Source organism: Zootoca vivipara, chromosome 16 (genome assembly GCF_963506605.1).
Source record: "Zootoca vivipara chromosome 16, rZooViv1.1, whole genome shotgun sequence".
Taxonomy (NCBI): domain Eukaryota; kingdom Metazoa; phylum Chordata; class Lepidosauria; order Squamata; family Lacertidae; genus Zootoca; species Zootoca vivipara.
In genome coordinates this window covers 40,581,990-40,604,433 of record NC_083291.1, presented here as the reverse complement: position 1 = coordinate 40,604,433, position 22,444 = coordinate 40,581,990, and the positions used below count along the sequence as shown (strand labels likewise).

At 44.8% G+C, this 22,444-nt stretch overlaps 2 protein-coding genes across 2 annotated transcripts; both read left to right on the top strand.

The window, feature by feature from the left end:
* Positions 1–5: 5 nt before the first annotated feature.
* LOC118075353 (olfactory receptor 10Z1-like) lies at positions 6–2,355 on the top strand. The gene is made up of 2 exons (XM_060269136.1): positions 6–12; positions 1,400–2,355. Exons 1-2 carry the CDS (start codon positions 6–8, stop codon positions 2,353–2,355), a joined length of 963 nt encoding a protein of 320 aa, XP_060125119.1.
* An 18,744-nt stretch (positions 2,356–21,099) lies between these two features.
* Positions 21,100–22,035, top strand: LOC118097772 (olfactory receptor 1361-like). The gene has a single exon (XM_035140993.2). It carries the CDS (start codon positions 21,100–21,102, stop codon positions 22,033–22,035), a length of 936 nt encoding a protein of 311 aa, XP_034996884.2.
* Positions 22,036–22,444: the final 409 nt, after the last annotated feature.

The following is a 22,444-nucleotide window of genomic DNA, read 5'->3' as shown; positions in this document are numbered from 1 at the left end:
GGTGCATGGAGGGTAAGACTCATAAAAACTAGGATCACAGACAAGATCAGGGAGGGACTGGGTGGGGATGGGGCTATGGGCTCTGATCTCCATCCCTTTGGGAACAACTCTCTCAGGTCCTTGCTACACAAACTGAAAAAAAGGACAGAAGATTCAGCTTTGTCCTGCTGCATCACACAAATCTCAACTTCCCCTTTTGGAACAAGGGTCACACTCACATAATACAGGTAAAGCATTCTTACACTACTTTAAGAGTCATGTCATCCTGCAAAGAATTCTGGGAACTCTGGTTTGTTAACACTATGATATAGAGTTGGCAGAACCTCCAGAAGATTTAGGGGAGTGCAGGGGAGGAGAAAGAGAGAAAGTTCAATTACCCAAGGAGAAATCCTTGTGTTGATGAATGTTCTCCGTAGTGTATCACAGAGCCTCCAAGTGTCCCTATTATCCAGGGACGTCTCTAATTTAGAGAAGCCATCCTGGTTTCTGATTTGATCCTGAAATGTCCCACTTTTTCTTAGGACGTCCCTATTTGCATTGGATAAATGTTGAAGGGTATGGAGTTATCTGACCCCGATGCATCTGAAGGCAATCCTGTATAGGGAAGCTTTTCATAATGTTTAATGTTTTATTATGTGTTTATATATGTTGGAAGCTGCCCAGACAGGGGCAACCTAGTAAGATATGTGGGGTATAAATGGTAAAATTATCGTTATGAAATGCCCCTATTTTCATTGGAGAAATGTTGGAGGGTATGCATCATTGAATGCAACCTTTGGTTTGGTGCATGTATCCAATCACCAGGCACTGAAAGGTGTTTGGTGGGTGAACCGCCCAAGAGGGAGTTGACCCTTCATAGAATTACAGTTAACAGTGAGTACTTCTGGCACTGAAGACTAAACTGCTCAATAGGCAGGGGCTGGACAACAATTCTCTCCCAAGCTCTCCTCTTCCTACAGTTCCAGGTCCTTGGACCAGACACAATGGGCAGTGAAATTCCAAGGGGTTATGTCCTTGTGGGAGCTATGCCTCTACCATCACTACCAGCAAAAAAGAATTGGTGGCAGTTTCTGGCAAGACCTCACAGAACTCTCACAAGATCTTACCGCTGTCATTGCTGCTCCTTACTTCTATGGTGGGTGGTTCCCCACCTGCCCTCACCACCAGAGAAGCAAGGAGAAGTGGCTGTGGCTTCTGAGTTCTGGTAAGATCTCATGGACCTCTTGCGAGAGCTCATTAAAACCCAGAAGCCACATCTGCAAGGCTTTTTAAGGGGCAGCAGTTGGGGGGGGGGGCACACACCTTAACATTTCGCCTTAGGCAATGAAACAGGGTGCGCTGCTCCTGCCTTGGATGGTGCCCTGTCGTTAACCACAAATCTCCTCACCAATTTTTACAGCTAAAGATGTGCAAGAGAACCAAACAAGGCCATCTGAATTCCTGCTGATGAGTGGTCTGTCCGACTTGCCGCAGCTGCGCTTTATCATACTGGCTGTCTTCCTCTTCTTCTACCTCCTGACCTTGTCTGGCAATGTCCTGCTGGGCTTGGCTGTATGGAAGGATCCCCACCTTCAGACACCGATGTACATCTTCCTCTGCTCCCTGGCCCTCTCAGAGACCTTTATAAGCATAGCTTTGGTGCCCAAAGCATTAACAGGTCTGGCATCATCTGATGGTGTTTCTTCCATCTCCTTTCCTGGCTGCGTGGCACAAATGTTCTTTGCCTCTTCGTTGGCATCTACTAACTGCTTCCTCTTGGCAGCCATGGGGTACGACCGCTCAGTGGCAGTTCGTGACCCACTGCACTACGTGACACGAATGGGAGGACAGATGTGTACCAAGCTGATCTCACTCTGCACTTTCATTGGTTTCTGTGTCGGTGCTAGCATGACCACCACTGTCTTCCATCTTCCCTTCTGCCCAGGCCATAACCACCTCCAGCATTTCTTCTGCGATATTCCACCTCTCCTGGACCTGGCCTGTGCAGATACACATGTTAGCGAGGGAGCCTTGCTTCTCCTTGGTCTGTTTGTTCTGGGCCTCCCCTTGTTTCTGATTCTTCTCTCATACACATTTATCATGAGAGCTGTGTTGAGAGTTTCTGCCCCTGGGGGGCGCCAGAGAGCCTTCTCCACTTGTGGGGCTCATCTTACTGTGGTGGTCATCCACTTTGGCTGTGCTTCCTTCATATACCTCAGACCCAAGTCCAGCTTTGAGCCAGACAGGGACCGGCTTGTCTCTGTGAGCTACTGTGTGGTCACTCCACTTCTCAACCCAATGGTCTACAGTCTTCGAAACCGGGAGGTTCACGCTGCCCTCAAAAAGACTCTTGGTCTCAAGGTTGCAGCAACTTAACACACACTCCCTCTTCTCATATATATTGCTTACAGTGGGACATCTATTTTTGTTCTGTGTCTCCCCACCCCAGCTCAAACTTAATTGTGTGTGATATCCCACATTGACAATCTCTAAATAATTTGTAATTCTTTTCATAAAGAACTTGGAACTGATCTGTCAGTTTTATAACTAAATATTGAACTCATCTTTTCCCCACTGTAATTGGAATACATTGTCTAAGTTCCATATAATCTCAGGTTTATACATTTTAAAGAATTTTACCGTCATTTTAACATTTCAAAACTTGACTTTCTTTCCCCCTCTTTCTGCGGTTCCTTAAATTTATTTTAAATATTTTCTGCATATCCAAATTAGCTTAATTTGCTCATCTACTTTAAATATAAATAAACTCTTATGAAACTGCAGGTTATTACAATAATCCTGCCAATGTTCTTATCTGTTTACAATTTGTTTGTAAATAAACCATTTCAATTCTTTTATAAAAAGTTTGTTATCTTGATTTCTTATTTTTCTGCCATTTCTTTCCATTTTTGGACAAGTAAAATTATTGCCGCTGTAGTTGCACACATGAATAAATTTCTGTACAGTTTGGGTAGTTCTGTCCCTATAATTCCCCAAAGGAAAGCTTCTGTTTTTTGGTGTTTTTTTAACAAATGTTATTTTAAACATCTTTTTCAATTCATTATATATCATTTCCGAGTAAGCTTTAACCTTACTACAAGACCACCACATATGATAAAAAGAACCTTTCTCTTTATATTTCCAACACTTATTCGATTTAGATTTATATATTTTTGCCAATTTACACAATTGTTAGATACCATTGATATATCGTTTTTATATAATTTTCTCTTAGACCATAACATGCTTTAAATTTATGGTAAGTCCATATTCCACAATCGTTTCCATGCTCCCATATCTATATTATGACCAATATCTATTGCCCAGACTTCCGGTGCTAACTGCCATAATAGAGGCACGACCATGTTTGTCATATTCAATTTATATCCTGTCACTTTCCCATACTTTTTTATTTGTTTTTCTATCTCCGCTATTGGCTGCATAGGATCTGTTAATGCCAAAACAAATTTGCATACATTTAAAGTTTCTCTTCTTTTCCACTTACCACCCATTTCATTATTTTTTTAACAAGATTGGGTCATAATTCTTTTGCCAACAATGGAAATAAGGGGCATACTTCCCTCATTCTTTGAAGACAAACAAGATTTTGAGGCAACTGCATTAATGCAAAGTTTAGCACTTGGAATTAAATCTATCAATGGAGCTACGTTCTAAAATTTTCCCATTCCCAGTTTTTGAATTTCTAAAATTTGCTAATCCAGAGGCCACAATATGGAATCTGACTAGAGTGGGTTATTGGGGAAACAGTAAAGAAAGACAGAGAGAGGTGAAATGATTTTCAAAGAGAGAAAAAGCATCATATTACCAACTGGTACTTCAATCACCTATGTCAGAGGTTTTCAGTCTTTTTGAGTTCATGGCTCTCTTGACCAACATTCTTTCTGTGGCTCCCCTGTGGGCCTGGAGCCCAGTTAGGTCCCCCCTTGCCTGCAGAGCCGGGAAACACTCACCACTTTTCAAACACCCTCCCTTGTGGAGCATTCCCTCAGCCTCCAAACAATTTGTTTTCAACTTGTGGCCAGGACCCACAACAGGGCATGGTGGGGTGTACCACTAATTTTGGGGGGAGTTGTTTGGTTTTTTGCTTTTACATAAAAGAAAATTGTGGAGGAAGTGAGATGGAAAAGACGCATGTTTACCATTTAAATTTAGATGTGGGCTCCATGGATTGTAGCAACTTTTGAGCAAGAGGTAGATCCCAGTTCTGAAAATACTGTAGGCCAGTATCTTGGCTAGACCATGTAGGCTTCAATACTACTCTAATAAAATTTCAAAATGAAGCAAATAAGTAACATTTATGTATATTCTGTACTTTGATTAAATTTATATTGTTTGGGCTGTATTCAATGTGTTGTTGTTTAGTCGTTTAGTCGTGTCCGACTCTTCATGACCCCATGGACCATAGCACGCCAGGCACTCCTGTCTTCCACTGCCTCCCGCAGTTTGGTCAAACTCATGTTCGTAGCTTCGAGAACACTGTCCAACCATCTCATCCTCTGTCGTCCCCTTCTCCTAGTGCCCTCAATCTTTCCCAACATCAGGGTCTTTTCCAAGGATTCTTCTCTTCTCATGAGGTGGCCAAAGTATTGGAGCCTCAGCTTCACGATCTGTCCTACCAGGGAGCACTCAGGGCTGATTTCCTTAAGAATGGATAGGTTTGATCTTCTTGCAGTCCATGGGACTCTCAAGAGTCTCCTCCAGACCATAATTCAAAAGCATCAATTCTTCGGCGATCAGCCTTCTTTATGGTCCAGCTCTCACTTCCATACATCACTACTGGGAAAACCATAGCTTTAACTATACGGACCTTTGTCAGCAAGGTGATGTCTTTGCTTTTTAAGATGCTGTATTCAATGTAGTCTTACTCAAAGTAGACCTGCTGAAATTAATAGCTCTAAGTTAGTTATGACCATTTACTTCAATAGGTCTACTTTGAGTAGGACTAGTATTAACTATCACACTTTGTGTCCATGCTTTGTTTCAAGTAAATTCTTTGTTGCAAGAATTATTGTGGCAAAAGTATGAAGGTAAAGGGAGGCAGAGGGAGCCAGCGCACAGCTTCCAGGTCATGTGGCCAGCATGACAAAGCCGCTTCTGGCGAACCAGAGCAGCGCACAGAAACGCCGTTTACCTTCCCACCGGAGCGGTATCTATTTAACTACAGGGCCGTCTTAAGCACATCTGGCACCCTGGCACCGTGGTGTGAAGATCCCTCTGACACCCCACCCCCACCCCGTTTCCCAGCACAGCTGGCGGGCAGGCGCAGCGCGGCTTCCGCGGGCGCAGCGTCCCCCTGGCGCCCTGCGCCACCCAGCCTTGCCTTAGAGCCAGCCCTGTTTATCTACTTACACTTTGATGTGCTTTCGAACTGCTAGGTTGGCAGGAGCTGGGACTGAGCAATGGGAGCTCACCCCATTGTGGGGATTCGAACCGCCGACCTTCTGATCAGCAAGCCCTAGGCTCTGTGGTTTAACCCACAGCGCCACTTGCGTGGCAAAAGTATAAGTCAGAGAAAAAGTAGCAAAAATTTTTGGAGGGACATATGAAAGAGACAGAGGCAATGAGAAATGGACAAAGATACTCTGCTGCCTCAGGAGTGAGGTTCTTTGCAGGTGTCTGCATATTTCAAGCTTTCTCTACTAACAGAAAAGCTACATTGAAGAGTTGCTTCTAAAAGATTATTTAAAAGTTATAGTTTTTGTATTCAATATGAATGAGATGTGGGTGATTAGTAGTTGTTGTTTAGTCGTGCCCGACTCTTTGTGACCCCATGGACCAGAGCACGCCAGGCACTCCTGTCTTCCACTGCCTCCCACAGTTTGGTCAGACTCACGTTGGTGGCTTCGAGAACACTGTCCAACCATCTTGTCCTCTGTCATCCCCTTCTCCTTGTGCCCTCCATCTTTCCCAACATCAGGGTCTTTTCCAGGGAGTCTTCTCTTCTCATGAGGTGGCCAAAGTATTGGAGCCTCAGCTTCACGATCTGTCCTTCCAGTGAGCACTCAGGGTTGATTTCCTTAGGAATGGATAGGTTTGATCTTCTTGCAGTCCATGGGACTCTCAGGAGTCTCCTCCAGCACCATAATTCAAAAGCATCAATTCTTCGGTGATCAGCCTTCTTTATGGTCCAGCTCTCACTTCCATACATCACTACTGGGAAAACCATAGCTTTAACTATACGGACCTTTGTCAGCAAGGTGATGTCTTTGCTTTTTAAGATGCTGTATTCAATGTAGTCTTACTCAAAGTAGACCTGCTGAAATTAATAGCTCTAAGTTAGTTATGACCATTTACTTCAATAGGTCTACTTTGAGTGATGGGACCAGTGGCCATGATCTTAGTTTTTTTGATGTTGAGCTTCAGACCATATTTTGCGCTCTCCTCTTTCACCCTCATTAAAAGGTTCTTTAATTCCTCCTCACTTTCTGCCATCAAAGTTGTGTCATCTTATTGATCATGTAGATCACCACAATGATTGGATATCTTACCACTGTCTTGGCTATAAGCCTGGATGACCATCTCCTCCATACCCCCATGTACTTCTTCCTCAGCAACCTCTCGCTGGCAGACACCTGTTTCACAACCACTATTGTGCCCAAGATGTTGGCTGGCACATTCTCCAAAGTGGTGGGTGCTTTGCACAGATGCACTTTTTCCTTGCTTTTGAAATGATCAACAACTTTCTCTTGGCAACCATGGCATTGGACCACTATGTGGCCATCTTGACTCTTTTACTGGGGAGGGAGGGAAGAAATTAGGTTTGCTCAGGATTTAAATGTGAACCTACCTAACTTGCACTTTCTGAAACAATACACAAACCAAAGCACAACTACCCTTCCAAGATCACAATTCTTCAAAATCAATGTTGCATTTACTCAACCAAATAATGTGTGCAACGTTGTGTGAAAATAAAGTTGCCCTAGAATGCTGGTGGTGTGTGTGTGGTATCTAAATCAAACTCAGAGTAGGCCTATTGAAATCAATTGCATTAACATGGTCATCATTACTAAGTGAAGGGGGACATAGCTGGAAACTTTATCTTTAGTGCATCCTTTTTTTCCTGCCATATTTCCAAGAGCAAAAGCCCGGACACATTTGTAGGTGGACCGTGGGGTGTGTGGAGTCGGTGGCAGGTGGCAGCTAGCCAGGTGAGCGACAGCGGGGGTCAAGCAGGCAATCACCCGTGAGGCGACTTGCAGGGCTGTGCATGCTCTGAGCATGCGCACAACACACAGCCTGTCTCCCAGAGTCCTGCCTGGTTAGGAGTGTCTTGGTTCACCAACTATGGCCATTCCTGAAAAGAGATAGCCTGACCACTGTAGTCCATTCATTGGTAACCTCAAGCTAGATTGCTGTAACACATTCCATGTGAGTCTGGTTCAGAAGCTCCAGCTGATACATGTCAATTGAGTTTTCTCCGCATAGACATTTGCTCTGATTTATCACTAAAGAATGGATTTTCTTTGGGGAAATGGTGGGGCAAGGGCAACACTGCTCAGAGCTGTGCCTAGAAAGCACGAGACAAACAGAAAACTGCTCAGACCCATGCTCTCTAGGCAAGGGTCAAGCAGAAGTGTGGATGAGCCCATAACTGGGGATTCAAGACATATTTTAATTCTTATATTAAGCTCAACCCATTTTGCCACTATTCATCTCATGGTGATCTCTTCCAATAATTATTTTTTGAAACTGAGCAACAAGACATCTTATTATGTGGGGGGAAATGGAGACAACAGAGGGTGAAATGGAAAAGTTCATCACACAGGTGTTTTCAGGAATGAAACAGTCAAGTGGTGGAGTTGTGATGTTGGAGGAGTCAATAAAGGACAAAGTCCCCAACATCTATAGGAAACGGTCATCCCCACATGAAGGTGGGGATATGTAAATGCAGATATCTTTGATTCAGGCAGAGCAGCTCATGTGGCCTTTAATTCACTCCAGCATGCACAACAGAGAGAGATGGAGCCAACAAAGACCTCCGGGTAGAGGGCGGTATATACAGTGGTGCCTCGCAAGACGAATTTAATTCGTTCTGTGAGTCAATTCGTTTTGCGAAAAAATCGTCTTGCGACTCCCATAGGAATGCATTGAATAGTTATTATTATTATTATTATTATTATTATTATTTGCCCATAGGAACGTATTAATTGAATTTCAATGCATTCCTATGGGAAACCACGATTCGCTAGACGAATTTTTCACAAAACAAATTCGTCTTGCGAGGCAACCTCCGATCGCAAAACCCATTCGTCTAGCGAAAAATTTGTCTAGCTGGGCATTCGTCTAGCGAGGTACCACTGTAAATTGAATAAATAACAACAAAAGCAACAAAAACTACTACTACTACTACTACTACTACTACTACTACTACGAGTGGGGTTAAACTACACAGGGCATGTACCAGAGGGGAAGCTGGACAATTCCGTTCCAGGACCTTGAATATACATTCAACATTCCATAGTAATATGTGAGGATTAGCAAGTACCCACTAAGGGGTTAAACTGTGTTGTGAGTCACCTGATCACTGGGAGGTCCCTACATATGGGAATATGTTCTTTGTTCTGTCTGTAAAAGTTAGTTTCGATAGCGCTCGGACAAGGCAGAGCCATGCCGGCTACCTCTCAGCCTGTATTTAATCTGTAAATAAAGTTAAGTAGAGTAGAAAACACTGTTCTCTGTGGATTTATTCGTGAGCTACTTCCAGAAAGCCACACAAGTTTCTGCTGTGCAACAGGAAAAGGTACTCTGCATTTTGCCAAGGAACACGCTGAGCTGGGAGCGTGCGGGACCTTTGTGAACTTTGGCAAAGCCCTAACTGAGCCATAAAACACTCATTAGGGCAATAAAACTTCACAGGTTATGGGACTTATGAGGTCACCCAGGTGTTAAGGGTGATTTATAGCAGTGTGAGCTGTTTCGGAGGTGCTCACAGAAAAAGGCCAGTTTGGAGATACCTGCTTTTGCAGCCGGCATTAGCAGATGGACTCACTGGTGAAGAATGCCGCCATTCTTCCTGCCCGGAGGAGAGCTACGCAGCAGCTGGACTGAGTGAATAAACGCTGGAAGCGCAGCCCCAGGGGTGTGGAAGGATGGCAGAGACCCAAGGGTCGGTGGAGTGGAGAGGAAAAACCCAGAGACTGTGTAAAAAGCCTGGGAAAAGGAAAAGCAGCAGTAAAAGCAGCAATGTCCCTAGTCTTGCGAAGGAGGGATTAGCTGAGTGGAAAAGCCCCACAGCAGAAAAGGCTGAAAGGCACAGCAATACAGGGATGCATGCTGAAATGGAGAGCCAAACAGAGGTCTTGGAGACCGCTCCCTTAGCAGGCAGTTGCAGGGAGACGTTCCAGATGGCCGATGCCAAGCTTCAAGCCCAGAGCCCAACCCCAGAGGCAGTGGATGGAGAGGCTGCGGCTCTCAAGGAGAAGAGAGGAGGGGGTTTCAGAGGGGGCCAGTCTGCTGGAGGCAGAGGGGGCAAAGCAGGGGCATACGTCACCAGAGAATGTGCTGATGGTGTTGGAGATAATCTTTGCTGGCTTTGTGGCTCTGACCGCCATTTTCAGCGATTCCACACACACAAGGAGCCCAGTGGGGGGCAGTTGCTAGAAGCCCATCGGAAGCCACTGGAAAGGCGTTTGCAGGCCGTTGTTTTCGCTGCAATCTTCCTGGGCACCGTGCCAAGTTTTGCCAAGCTCCAGAAGCAGCCAAGGTCACTCAGCCAGGTGGCAGTCAACAGCCCAAAGGTGGGGGCAAGGAGCAAAAAGTGCAGCTGCGAGCCCAATGTTGTGAGAAAGTTCCTGATAACGTCGTGAGCTCAGCTGCCATGGCAACAGTGAAGAAGAAAGAAGTAAACAGCCTGAGGTTTATAATCGACTCAGGCTCGTCCCATCATTTGATGCCGCCAAGTGGCCATCTGCGAGATTCCATGCCACTTGAAGAAGAAAAAAGCCTCAATTTGGCTGATGGTTCTACAGGAACTATTAAAAGCAGTGGTGTTTTTTACATGCAATGTTTGGACACTGATCTTGATGTTTATGTGTTACCAGGCACGAAAAGCTGTCTTTTAAGTGTGTCATCTTTACTGCGTGATGGTTTTAAAGTGTGCTTTGATAATGATGTGTGCACCATTTCCAGGGATGGGGTTGTGCTAGTCAGTGTTACTGTTGGGTCAGATGGGCTGTTTGTCCTGGATGGGAGGGGGCAAACAGGCGGAAGTAACACTGGTGAAGCCCAAGCTAAGTGTGCCAATACCCCAAGCGCCCCAGGGGGCGCTATACATGAGGATTGTATTCACAAATGGCACAGACGTTTCAACCATTTGTCATTTAAATACGTGGCCAAGGCCCCTGAGTGTGCACAAGGGTGCAAGTTTAAATCCTGCAACAGGCACTTGGAATGCAGGGCTTGTTTGAAAGCTAAAGTGAAAACGTGTTCTTCTCCTAGGTCTGAAAGGAAGAGCACACAGCCATTTCGATTGGTCCATATGGATGTTTCCATACCCAAGCCTCGGTGGATCACGTTATGCTCTTTCTCTGGTTGATGATTTCAGTCGTTTTTCTTGGCTTATCCCATTGAAAGACAAAGCAGAGGCGGCCAAAGTGATACAGGAGTGGGTAGCCGAAGTGGAACTACAGTTCTCCCTTACTGTCAAATGCTTTCAGAGTGACAGGGGGGATTTTTGAATACAGAGGTTCTTTCGCAGCAAGGGAATCAGACACAGGAAGTCTGCCCCCTACAGTCCACAGGATAACGGCATTGCGGAATGGCGGTTTTGGACACTGTCCGAACTGGCGGAGGCCATTCTTTTTGATGCAGGGCTACCACAGAAGTGTGTGGGGGGGAGCTTATCGCTGTGTAAATTTCTGCCTGAACAGAGCGTACAGTTCAGTTGTGGATACAACACCCTATTACATGTTGTATGGCAAGGTTCCCAAGGTGCACTACTTCAGAACCTTTGGGTGTGAGGCGTGGGTGTTGATTCCAAAGGGAAAACGCAGAAAGGGTGGACCAAGGTCCAAGAAGATGATTTTCTGTGGCTATGAGCCAAACTCCAATGCGTGGAGGTTTGTTCCAGCAGACGGGGATCAGACCCGGATACATATTAGCAGGAGTGCTGTGTTTTGTGAACAGGAAGGCTGGAGACGCATTCATGTTAACCCTGAAGTTCTTCTTGACTGGTCAACCGCTCTTGACCAGGAAGAGGAAACTCAGGAACCTGATTCTGGAGGTCCAGGCCAAGGGCCAGACCCAGGTCAGGCAGCAGGTCCCAGCGGTGCAATTCCTAGGGAAGTGAAGCAGGAAACCAGAAGTGAACCAGTTTATCCCCAGGCCAAGCCTGGGAAGTACAGCAAACGTGGTAGGTCACCCACATCTCCCAAGCCAAGCCCAGAGGGTGCTCCAAAGCGGAGTAGGTCTCTTGACAGTGCTCCAAGCACAAGAGAGTCTCAGTCTGAGACAAGCACGTCAGAGTCAGAGGGAGAGACAGTGGGACCAAGGCGTTCAAAACGCACCACGAAAGGTAAACCACCTGACAGGTTCTCAGCCATCAGTGTATGGGTGAACCTAGCAGTGTGTGAACCTGAAAGTTTTGAAGAGGTTCAACAGTTAGCAGAAGAGGAAGCTAGTAAGTGGAAAGTTGCAATGGAGAAAGAGTTGAACTCCATGCAATCTCTTGGTGTGTATAGCCTAACACAGTTGCCAGAAGGTAAGAAAGCAGTGAGCAGTCGGTGGGTCTACAGGTTGAAACCCACAGCAACTGGTGAGCCACAGTACAAGGCTAGGTTAGTGGCAAGAGGTTTCACGCAGAAGTGTATTCTCCCACAGCTAAAAGTGAATCATTTAGGGTGCTTTTAGCGACAGCAGCGCAGAGAGGTTTAGTGGTCAACCACTTTGACGTGGACACAGCCTATTTGAACTCAGATCTTCAGGAGGAACTGTACATGTTGCCTCCACCAGGGTTTGAGGGCGATGTGCCAGGTCAGGTGTGGAAGCCGCACAAGTCAATCTACGGTTTGCGACAATCTGCGAGAAACTGGAATTCGTGTCTTCACACTGTGTTGGAGAGTCTAGGGTTCAGGAAGAGTCTAGCTGACAGCTGTCTGTATCTCAGAGGTGAAGGAGAACAGCAAGAGCTGTTACTGGTCTTTGTAGATGACATCATCTATCTTGCTAAGAGCCAGATGCAAGTGCAGAAGTTTGCAAAGGAGCTAGGCAAATGGTTCAAGCTCAAGAACCTAGGTGCAGAACACCCACGGAGACAAGCTTTGTGAAAGACTCACAGGTAAAGGACAAAGTAGCATTTGAGAGTCATTGATTTGACCTTCAAAAGTCAAAAGCCTCTTGCGCAGCCGGTGTCTGCTGGAACATTGCATCCTTTCGGACCAGGGCACAAATGGGAGCAACCCCGTGTGAAAAGCCCCGAATGAAGCGGCGATAGAAATTGGCAAACCCAATGAACCGTTGGACCCCCTTAATATCTTTGGGAGGACTCCAATCCAGCACTGCCTGCACCTTTCTGGGATCCATCTGGAGACCTGCAGGAGAGATGATGTATCCCAGGAACTCCATGCGCTCCTGGTGAAAGGCACACTTTTCCAGCTTGGCATACAGCCTGTGCTGCCGAAGTCGCTGCAGGACCAGGCAAACATGCTGGCGATGCTCCTCTAGGGATGAGGAGAAAATCAAGATATCGTCCAAATACGCGACTACAAACCGGTCCAGCAAGTCACGCAGGACGTCGTTCACAAAGTGCTGGAACGTAGCTGGCGCATTGTACAGTCCGAAAGGCATGACCCAGTACTCAAAATGGTCGTACCGAGTCCGGAACGCAGTTTTCCACTCGTCTCCCTCCCGGATCCTAACAAGGTTGTACGCCCCACGTAAGTCTAATTTCGTAAAGACCTTCACACCCTGCAGCCGCTCGAACAGTTCTGGAATTAAGGGTAGCGATTCTTGATGGTCACCTGATTCAGCTTCCAGTAGTCGATGCACGGACGCAGCCCACCATCCTTCTTCTTGAATTATTTATATAAACAAAAATAACATTTTTGGCAATACATTCATTTTTATCACTGAAATACAACAATTTCAATCTTGTCCATATAATAATAATAATAATAATAATAATAATAATAATAATAATAATTTATTATTTATACCCCGCCCATCTGGCCGGGTTCCCCCAGCCACTCTGGGCGGCTTCCAACAAAATATTAAAATACAGAAATCAATCAAACAAATCAATCAAACATTAAAAGCTTCCCTAAACAGGGCTGCCTTAAGATGCCTTCTAAAGGTCTGGTAATTGTTATTCTCTTTGACCTTTGGTGGGAGGGCATTCCACAGGGTGGGCGCCACTACCGAGAAGGCCCTCTGCCTGGTTCCCTGTAACTTGGCTTCTCGTAGTGAGGGAACCGGCAGAAGGCCCTCGGCGCTGGATCTCAGTGTCCGGGCAGAACGATGGGGGAGGAGACACTCCTTCAGGTATACTGGACCGAGGCCGTTTAGGGCTTTAAATGTCTAAATCTCTTGATTTCATTCCACAGTTTTTCATAATTATTCTTAAACAATTGGATATTCTTAGCTGTCATGTTAACTCCCAAATATTTCACCTTTTTGACAAATATCAGACCAGTAATTTTTTGTAATCTGTCAATTTCCTCAGATGTTAAATTTTTACCCAAAACTTTGGTTTTCAATTTGTTTAGTTTGAATCCTGCCAGCTGCCCAAACTCTTGTATAACTTCTAGAGCTTCAGGTATACTATTTTCAGGATTTTGAACTGTCAATACCAAGTCATCTGCAAAGGCTTTAAGTTTGTATTGTTTCCTTCCTACTTTTATTCCAGTAACTTCCTCATCCTTTCTAATTTTTTCAAGCAGTACTTCCAGAACTGAGATAAACAATAAAGGTGAAAGTGGACAACCTTGTCTCGTTCCTTTTTCTATTCTAATACTCTCTGAAACCACCCCATTTACGATGATTTTGGCTCTTTGCTCTGAATATATAGCTGACAATCCATTAATAAATTGCCTCCCAACTCCCATCTTCTCAAGATTACATAGCATAAAGCTCCAAGAAATGTTGTCAAATGCTTTCTCGGCATCAATTAAAATTAAAGCTGCACTAGTATTAATCTTTACTTCCAAGATTTCGAGAATATCCACAATATTTCTAATATTATCCTTCAATTGTCTTCCAGGTAAAAACCCTGCCTGGTCTTTGTGTATCTGGTCACTCAATATTCTTTTTAGTCTTGATGCCAAAATACTTGCAAAGATCTTATAATCCACATTCAAAAGTGAAATTGGTTGGTAATTCTTCAATTGTGTTCTATCCATGTCCGGTTTTGGTATCAGAGTTATATATGCTTATTTCCAAGTCTCTGGTGCAATTCCCCCTCCAAGGATCTTGTTACACAGGTTCGTCAATGGTTCCAATAGCCAGTCTTTTAACACCTTGTAATATTTTGCGGTCAGACCATCTGGTCCTGGTGATTTTCCTATTGACATTTGCTTAATTGCTTCTTCCACTTCTTGCTTTGTGACTTTATGGTTAAGTAGAATCTTTTTGTCCATTGGAATACTTTGTAATCCATCTTTCTCGAGAAATTGTTCAATTTTTCCTTGATGCTCTTTTTCTTGCGTGTATAGTTGTTTATAATACTTTTGAAAGGCCTTTCTTATCTCTGTTGGGTTCTCTACACATTTATCTTCAATCTTAATGGTGGTGATGGTGCTCTGCTTGTGCCTTTTCTTCAATTGCCATGCCAATAATTTCCCACATTTATTTGCAGATTCAAAACTTCTTTGTTTCATCATTTTAATTTTCCATTCAATTTCCAAATTTGTAACTTGCATCAACTGAACTTGTAGAAGTTTAATTTCTTTCTGCAGCTGTATATCTTTAGGCTTATCTCTCAATTTCTTTTCTTTTTCCTTCTATTGCTGTAGAATTTGGTCTTTTTTCTCATTTTGTTGTCTCTTCTTAATTGAATTCTGCTGAATCAAGAAGCCTCTCATTACTGCTTTGCTGGCATCCCATATTGTCTTTAATTCCAATTCCGAATTCAAATTTATTTCAAAATAATCTTTTAATGTTTTTGGGGCCTTTTTTACTATCTCTTCATTCCTCAAGAGAGCATCATTCATTCTCCATCTGAAGGAACCCTGTAGGGCCAACTTTATATCCATCGTCACGGCCTTATGATCTGAAAAAGTCCTTGGACAAATTTCTACTTTAGACACTTTTGTAACTATGTTCTTAGTTGTCCATATATAATCGATCCTAAACCAAGTTTTTTGTGAATCTGAAATAAACGTACTATCTTTCTCCAATGGATTTTTTAGCCTCCAAATGTCCACCAGGTCCAGATTGTCCGCCATGTCGAAAAATGTTCTGGGTAGTCTGCCTTCATTAGTAATTTTCTGTCTTTGAGATCTGTCCATCATGGTTGAAACAACTGCGTTTAGATCTCCCATCAAAATTATAGTATAGTCCAGTGGTTCCCAACAGGTGGTCCGGGGACCCCCAGGGGTCCGCGAGCTATGCCAGAGGGGTCCTCAAGATGCTATTAGATGCCAAGCCTCTGGCCCGCCGAAACCGGCGGAACTGCTGCCGCCGGTGCGCGGGCGCCAAGCGAGCCCGGTGGATCAACCGGGGAGCCGCTGAAGGCCCCCCGGCGACCCCTCCGGACCGAGGCTGAGTGCGCCCGGCCAGAGACTCAGCGGAACCCCTGGGCCTAGAGGCCCGAAACCGCCTTCCAGACCGCGGACCCCGCGGCGACCGCATGGGCGTCGGAAACGTCAGGCAGAGCAAGCGAGGAGCTGCTGAGCCCCCCCGCAGGCCCGCCGGGCTGAAGCCGAGGGCGCCTGGCCGACTGCCGAGCGGAGCTCCGTGGCCCGAGACCTCCCACCACGCAACGATCCTGGGGGGCCTGCCTCGCGACTGCAGTCGCCATCACCCCTAGCTGCCCAAGAGGGGGAAGGAGCCCCCCCAAGCGAAGGCCCCCGACCCCGCAGCTCCTGCATGCCACACGGGGAGCCTCGTGGGGACCCAAAGAACAAAGGCTGCACCGAACCTGCTGGCGCTGGCGCTGCTACCGCCGCAAATACAGCCACCCCCAGAGGAGGAGAAAAGAAGAGGGGACGACAGGGAAGAGAGGGCCCCACCACCACCCTCAACCCAGGTGCAAGGGTTGATGACCCCCAGACGGCCATCACACCGCCGCCACCACAGCCACCACCACACCAACCCCCCCCCAAAGAAGGATAAAGAAAAGAGGAAAACAACTGAAAAATAAATTAAACCACTTTTTAATTTTAGGATTAGGAATTAATGGGGGTCCTTGTCACAATAACGGCTCGATGAGGGGTCCTCGAGAAAATTTTGTTGAGAACCCCCGGTATAGTCCATGTATTCCAACAACTCATCATGGAGCTTCTTAAAAAATTCTGATTTCCCTTCATTAGGAGCATATATTCCAACAAAGAGATGTTTCTCACCTTGTATCGATACCTCAACTGCTAAATATCTTCCTATTTCATCTTTAAATTTGAGTTTGGGTTCCCATTTTTCTTTTACATAAATTACAACTCCTCTCTTTTTAACTCTGTCCGATGAAATATATTCTGTTCCCAGCCTTTTATTTTGTAAAATTTTCCTGTGTACTCTTGTTACATGAGTCTCTTGCAAACAGATCACGTCCAATTTTTGTTTCATCAATTCATGTTGAATTCGATTTCTTTTCGGCCGGGAATTATAGCCATTAATATTCCAACTCAATATCTTTAAAGACATGTTGTCTATGCTGATGAATCTATTCCTAAGGTGAGATCCACAAGTCATCCAACTGCCCCTTCTAGCTCCTGGCCACCTGTTGCCACGGCTCCTGATGATTGTCCTCTTTCTTGTGATGGTGTTGCTCCCAGTTCCTTCTCGTATTTTTGCACGAACTTCTTCTTCTCCTCTGGTGTAGAGATTTTTACTTTCTTGCCTTTGTATTCAAAAAATAGTCCCTGTGGAAATTCCCAACGAAATGAGATTCCCTGTCTCGTCAAAGCGTGTGCCAAGTCCATATATTTGGTCCTGTAACTAAGAAACAGCTTAGGAATGTCTTTAAACAACACTACCTGTTGTTGTTTTATGGTCAACTTCTTCTCAAAGTGGAGGCTCAGAATAAAATCTCTCTGCGCTCTATTTTGAAATTTCACCATACAATCTCCAGGCAATCTTGACCCTTTTTTTCCTCTTGATCCAAATCTGTATACCTGTTCAGCAATTTTCTCCAATTCTTCTTTATCCAATTTCCACTGTAGTACAAACTCTTCAGTGATGGCTTCTCTCAATATTTTCCTATCCACCTCCAGAAAATTCCGAATGCGAAGATAAGATTCATTCTGTTTCATCTGTAGGAAGGCTATAGAAATCTGTGTCGCTTCCTCCTGTCTCTCCAGAGCCTCTCTGTGTGTCTCAAGTTCTGAGACTCTTTGAGATACTCCTTGTATCTGTAATGTATTGGTTTGTACTTCTTTTTTCAAGGATGTCAAATCTTGTTGAATTTCTTTAATTCCAGTTGCACTTGCATTAACTACCTCTTCCACTTTGTCAAGACACTCTATCATATGTTCTTTAAAGTCTTTTAAAGCCTCCAGTATTTGGCCTGTGTGTTCTGGCACTGGCTGTTGTGGTGTTATTTTCCTCTGTTCTAATGGTGGTGCCTTCTTTTGCTGCTCCTGTATATTTAATTCCGTAGCTGTAGTCTGTAAAGTTGCTTGAGCCTTTTTATCTGTTGCTAATGGTAGCAATTGTGTTATTTTCCTTTGCTGATCTTTCGGGGATTGGGTGGGAATGCTTGATACAGAAAGCTTCCTTCCAGTCCCAGCCACAACAACAGCTGCTGTTTCAAGGTGAGTCTTTGTTACAATGCTGGCTGGAACTTGCTAGAGTCCCAATACCCTGTTGCAAAAGGCCCAAATAAAAGTTACAAAGTCTCTTTTTAGCCTATAAGGCACAGATTGAGTAATTTCCCAGTCCGTTTGATACTTTTTAGCAAGTTAGTTTGGTTCAGGCTGCTGCTTGAAGCTTCAAAGCCTTTTAGAAGGAAACAGAGTTCAACCCAGACCAACACGGCTACCTACCTATAACCAGAGTTCAACAGTTCAACAGCATAATGAAGCCCAATATGACCTCACAATGCCTGTCTATCTTCCTGGGGTCTCCGCTCGCAGGCGCGAGCGCAGTGGGGAGAAGAGTCTTTTAACCTTAAAACTTCTCTCTCTGGGCTTAAAAGATTCAAATTCTCTCCTGCCTTTGCCCTTTCGGCAGGGTTTGTCCTTATTTTAAAAGGGAAGTGGAGTTGGCTGTAGTAATTCCACAATCGGCTGTTGCCGCTTCAGTTCCTCTCCGTGCACCCCGCTCTCCGTGCCGAGAAGGACGGACTTCCAAACTCTTTAACGTCCTTCCCGTGGTACAAATTGTAAATTTAGGTAAATCTTAAGTACACTCACGGTTCAGTCTCTTTAGGCTCTAATTTTTGGAAGAGTTGGCCGCCTCTGCCGTGAAGTCCTGCAGCTTTGCGCTCCAAAGCTAGTGATGTGTGCTTGCCACGTCACAGCACCAATCCCCCCCGCTCTCGGGGGCTCCAAAATGCAGCCTTGCCGGGGGAGGGGAGAGCTCGCCTTTGACGTCCGCCAAGCGTCTGCCACCAAAACGCACAATTTGGAGTTTTTCGTGGCGGTCCGCCTCGCTGCGACGGTGGCCCCCTCCTTTGAAGCGCCGAGGTTCTCTCCGACGAGAGAAACTCTGACTTCAATGGCGCCGTGACCAGCCGGAAGTCCAAAATTTGTAACACATTTCTTCAGGCAAATCTACCCCTTTGTGAAAAGCAATTTCCCATATACAATGCATTTTAATGCTATTTTAACAAATATGTGTATTTTATGCCCACTTTACCCTAGTACATATATTTGTGAACACATTATTTGGCTGAAGAAATTTGTAACACATTTCTTCAGCCAAATAATGTGTACACAAATATATGTACTAGGGTAAAGTGGGCATAAAATACACATATTTGTTAAAATAACATTTAAATGCATTGTATATGGGGAAATTGCTTTGCACAAAGGGGTAGATTTGGCAAAACTGCATGTAAACATAGGAGTTGCGATCACAAGAAATATTCTAAATAGTTCTGTCTCTTTGCACCCTTGGGAATTGTTCCCAGCAGATTTGAGAAAGTGCTTAAAAAACCCCTGATGGGATCTAGAATGTTTTTTCAGCTTGGTGTGCATCCTGCCTGTTGCACAGGGTGAAATACCAGCCACAGACTACAGACCAATGTCAACTGACTGTGCTTGAACCTCCTTTCATTCACCTGCAGTTCACTGCAAGGCTAGAGCAAGAACAGCCTCCTCCAAAATTACCACAGGTGACTTTAAGACTCAATTAGCGCTGTGTTATTGGCCAGGGGAAAGATGAGATTTATGGTCTATCCAGCCAGTGAAGTGTTGTATTTAGAAATACAGAGCATCATTCCAATGAGGTTTGGGAGAATGGAAGACTGGAATCCAAGAGGCATTGCAATTCTCATTGGGTTTATAGAAAGAAAAAGGATGTGGGGATTAACAGATCAGGGCTAATTTATTGGTTAGGAGATGAAGAGTCCACTCTCTTCCTCAGTTTCTCGGAAAGCTGTAGGTTTTTACACAAGAACATAGAAAGAGCTTGTTGGATCAGGCAAATGGCACCTTATGAAGGGCTTTGTTCTGCTGTTGTGGTGTAGAAGTGCAAGAGTGCACCTCCAGACAGCAATAATGCAGAAACACAGGGAGCACCTGATGAAGTGGATGGATATGTGGGTGGTCCAGTATAAACCCACCACCAATGGACTATCTTTGCACTTGCACTTGCAAAAACACCCGTCTGGGGGGGTGGCATTCAGTTTCTTTGGGTAGAGAGGATTTAGTTAGACCTAGTATCATTCAAAAGCCAGACACCATGTCATTCAAAAGCCTTCAGAGCTTGGGACCAGTTTACTTGGAGGTTGGCCTGACCCCTTATATGTCCCCCCCCACACACACACACACTTCAATTTGTGCAACGGAGACAGTTCCAGGTGCCATGTAATCCTTGTTCCATACTTGTAAGAAATCCATCTTTCAGTGTGGCAGCTGCCTGCCTATTGACCTCAAATAGGTGACTTCACTGTGCTCTTTTCAGTAACTGCTTAAAACATTTTTATTCAGAAGTTAAATGTGTTTGATTTCCTTTTAGCTACCATTGATTTTAAGCACCCTTTGCATATTTTTAAAGATTTTTATCGATAATTTTAAAGTTTTTGTTGTTGTTAACTGCTTCAGGGCTTTTGTTTGTTTGTTTACAATCGAGTGGTTTATAAATTTCAGCCCTCTGGGAGTGGCATGGTCTCATAACCCATAGTGTGAACTGAGTATGAGCAGGTAAGAAAGAAAGTGGGAGTGAGAAAAGAGCTGGGGAAATGTGACAACTTTGGGTTCAGGACTTTGCTCGGGCTCATGCCTGGGGGGCCTGAGAGGTCTGCCCTTTGGGAGTGGGATGCACATTTTAGGTAAACATTTGACAGTGGGGCTGAGTGCATTTGCTGGGCTCATGCGCAAGATTCACCTAGGGAGGAGGGAGTTATTTCCTCCCCTGCAGCTGGAGGGATGTTCCCCTACCAAAGTTATATACGTCTTTGAATTAAATTAACTGTTTTAATGTGGGCTTGCAATTCCTCCAACCTGATCTTTATTACAAGCTGTCTTACAAACTTTCTTTGTGGTTATGGGGGTTGAGTTGTTTTTCAAAGGGAGATTGAAAAATAGCAGGGATGGGAAAGATTCATGATTCAAAACATGTTGTATCTCCTGTTTCTCTTGCTGAATAATGGTACTCACAACTTTTTAAAATCTATGATAGGTTTTTCTGCAATGACTGTGTATCTCCAGCATCCTTTGCCTTGTGCTCATTGTCTTACACTCTCTCTCCTACTTCCCCACATAGAATCATAAAATTGCAGAGTTGGAAAGGACCCCAAGAGTCATCTAGTCCAACCCTCTGCAATGCAGGATAGAGTCTTCTAACAGGATGGAGATAGACAACAGGACCACTGTCTCTGAATTCATCCTCCTTGGCATCACGAGCCAGCAAGACTGGAACATGTTGTTCTTCACTACCTTCCTGATTATATACATCATCACAGTGCTGGGAAATCTGACTATTGTACTAGCCATAAGGTTAGATAGCCACCTCCTCCATACTCCCATGTACTTCTTCCTCAGCAACCTCTCCTTTGTGGACATCTGCTTCACAACAGCCACCGTGCCCAAGATGTTGGCCGATACAGTCTCGGGAGTGAGGAAGATCTCATATGCTGGGTGCCTGGCACAGATGTACTTCTTCATTGCTTTCGGCATCAGTGACAGCTTTCTCTTGGCATCCATGGCACTGGACCGCTATGTAGCCATCTGTCGGCCTCTGCATTATGCTACAGTGATGAGCAACAGGACCTGCCTACTAATGGTGGCTGCCTCCTGGCTGACCTCTCACCTCCATGCTCTCCTGCACACCCTTCTAACATCCTGCCTCTCTTTCTGTGCCTCCAATCAAGTGCCTCACTTCTTTTGTGATGTCTTCCCATTACTGAAGATCTCTTGCTCCAACACCTATCTGAACACTCTGGTAGTGCACACAGAAGGAGCTCTGATTGTTAATGGAGCTCTAGCGTTCATTGTCCTGTCATATACACGCATCCTGATGGCTGTGTTGAGGGTTCCATCTAAGGAGGGAAAGTGGAAGGCGTTCTCTACCTGTGGGTCCCACCTGGCTGTGGTGACCCTATTTTATGGCACTGTCATCTGGGTCTACTTCCAGCCCTCATCCAGCTTCTCAGCTGAGAAGGACACACTGGCTGCCCTCATGTACACTGTGGTTACACCCCTGCTGAACCCCTTTATCTACACTCTGAGAAATGACAAGATGAAGGAAGCCCTGAGGAAGCTTTTTAGAAGCAAAGGCAACTAAACTCCTAAAGGATGTAGGCCTGTATTTTGTGAATGCCTCTGTCTAGCCATTCAGTCCATAACTATGGCATATTGATTATAATTGTAAGAATAGTGCAGTGGCACATTCACACATGAAGCTCTCCTATCAGGAGGCTGGCCATGTCTCCTATTTTGCAGAGGACAGTCCTCTATTTGAAGGGGTGTCCTGTCCAAGTCCGTTTACAAAAACATAATAATGGAGAGATTTGTCTATCTGCACTTAGTAACATCAGGACAGCAGACTGAAGAGGCACACTGGCTATCTGCTCACTGACCTCCCCCTAATATGCTGGCTGTTTTGCCATAATAAAAAAACAAACAAGCACTGTCTTCCCCACTGTGATGAAATGTATTGCATTTTTATTTGAATTGTAAGAATTATGCAAATT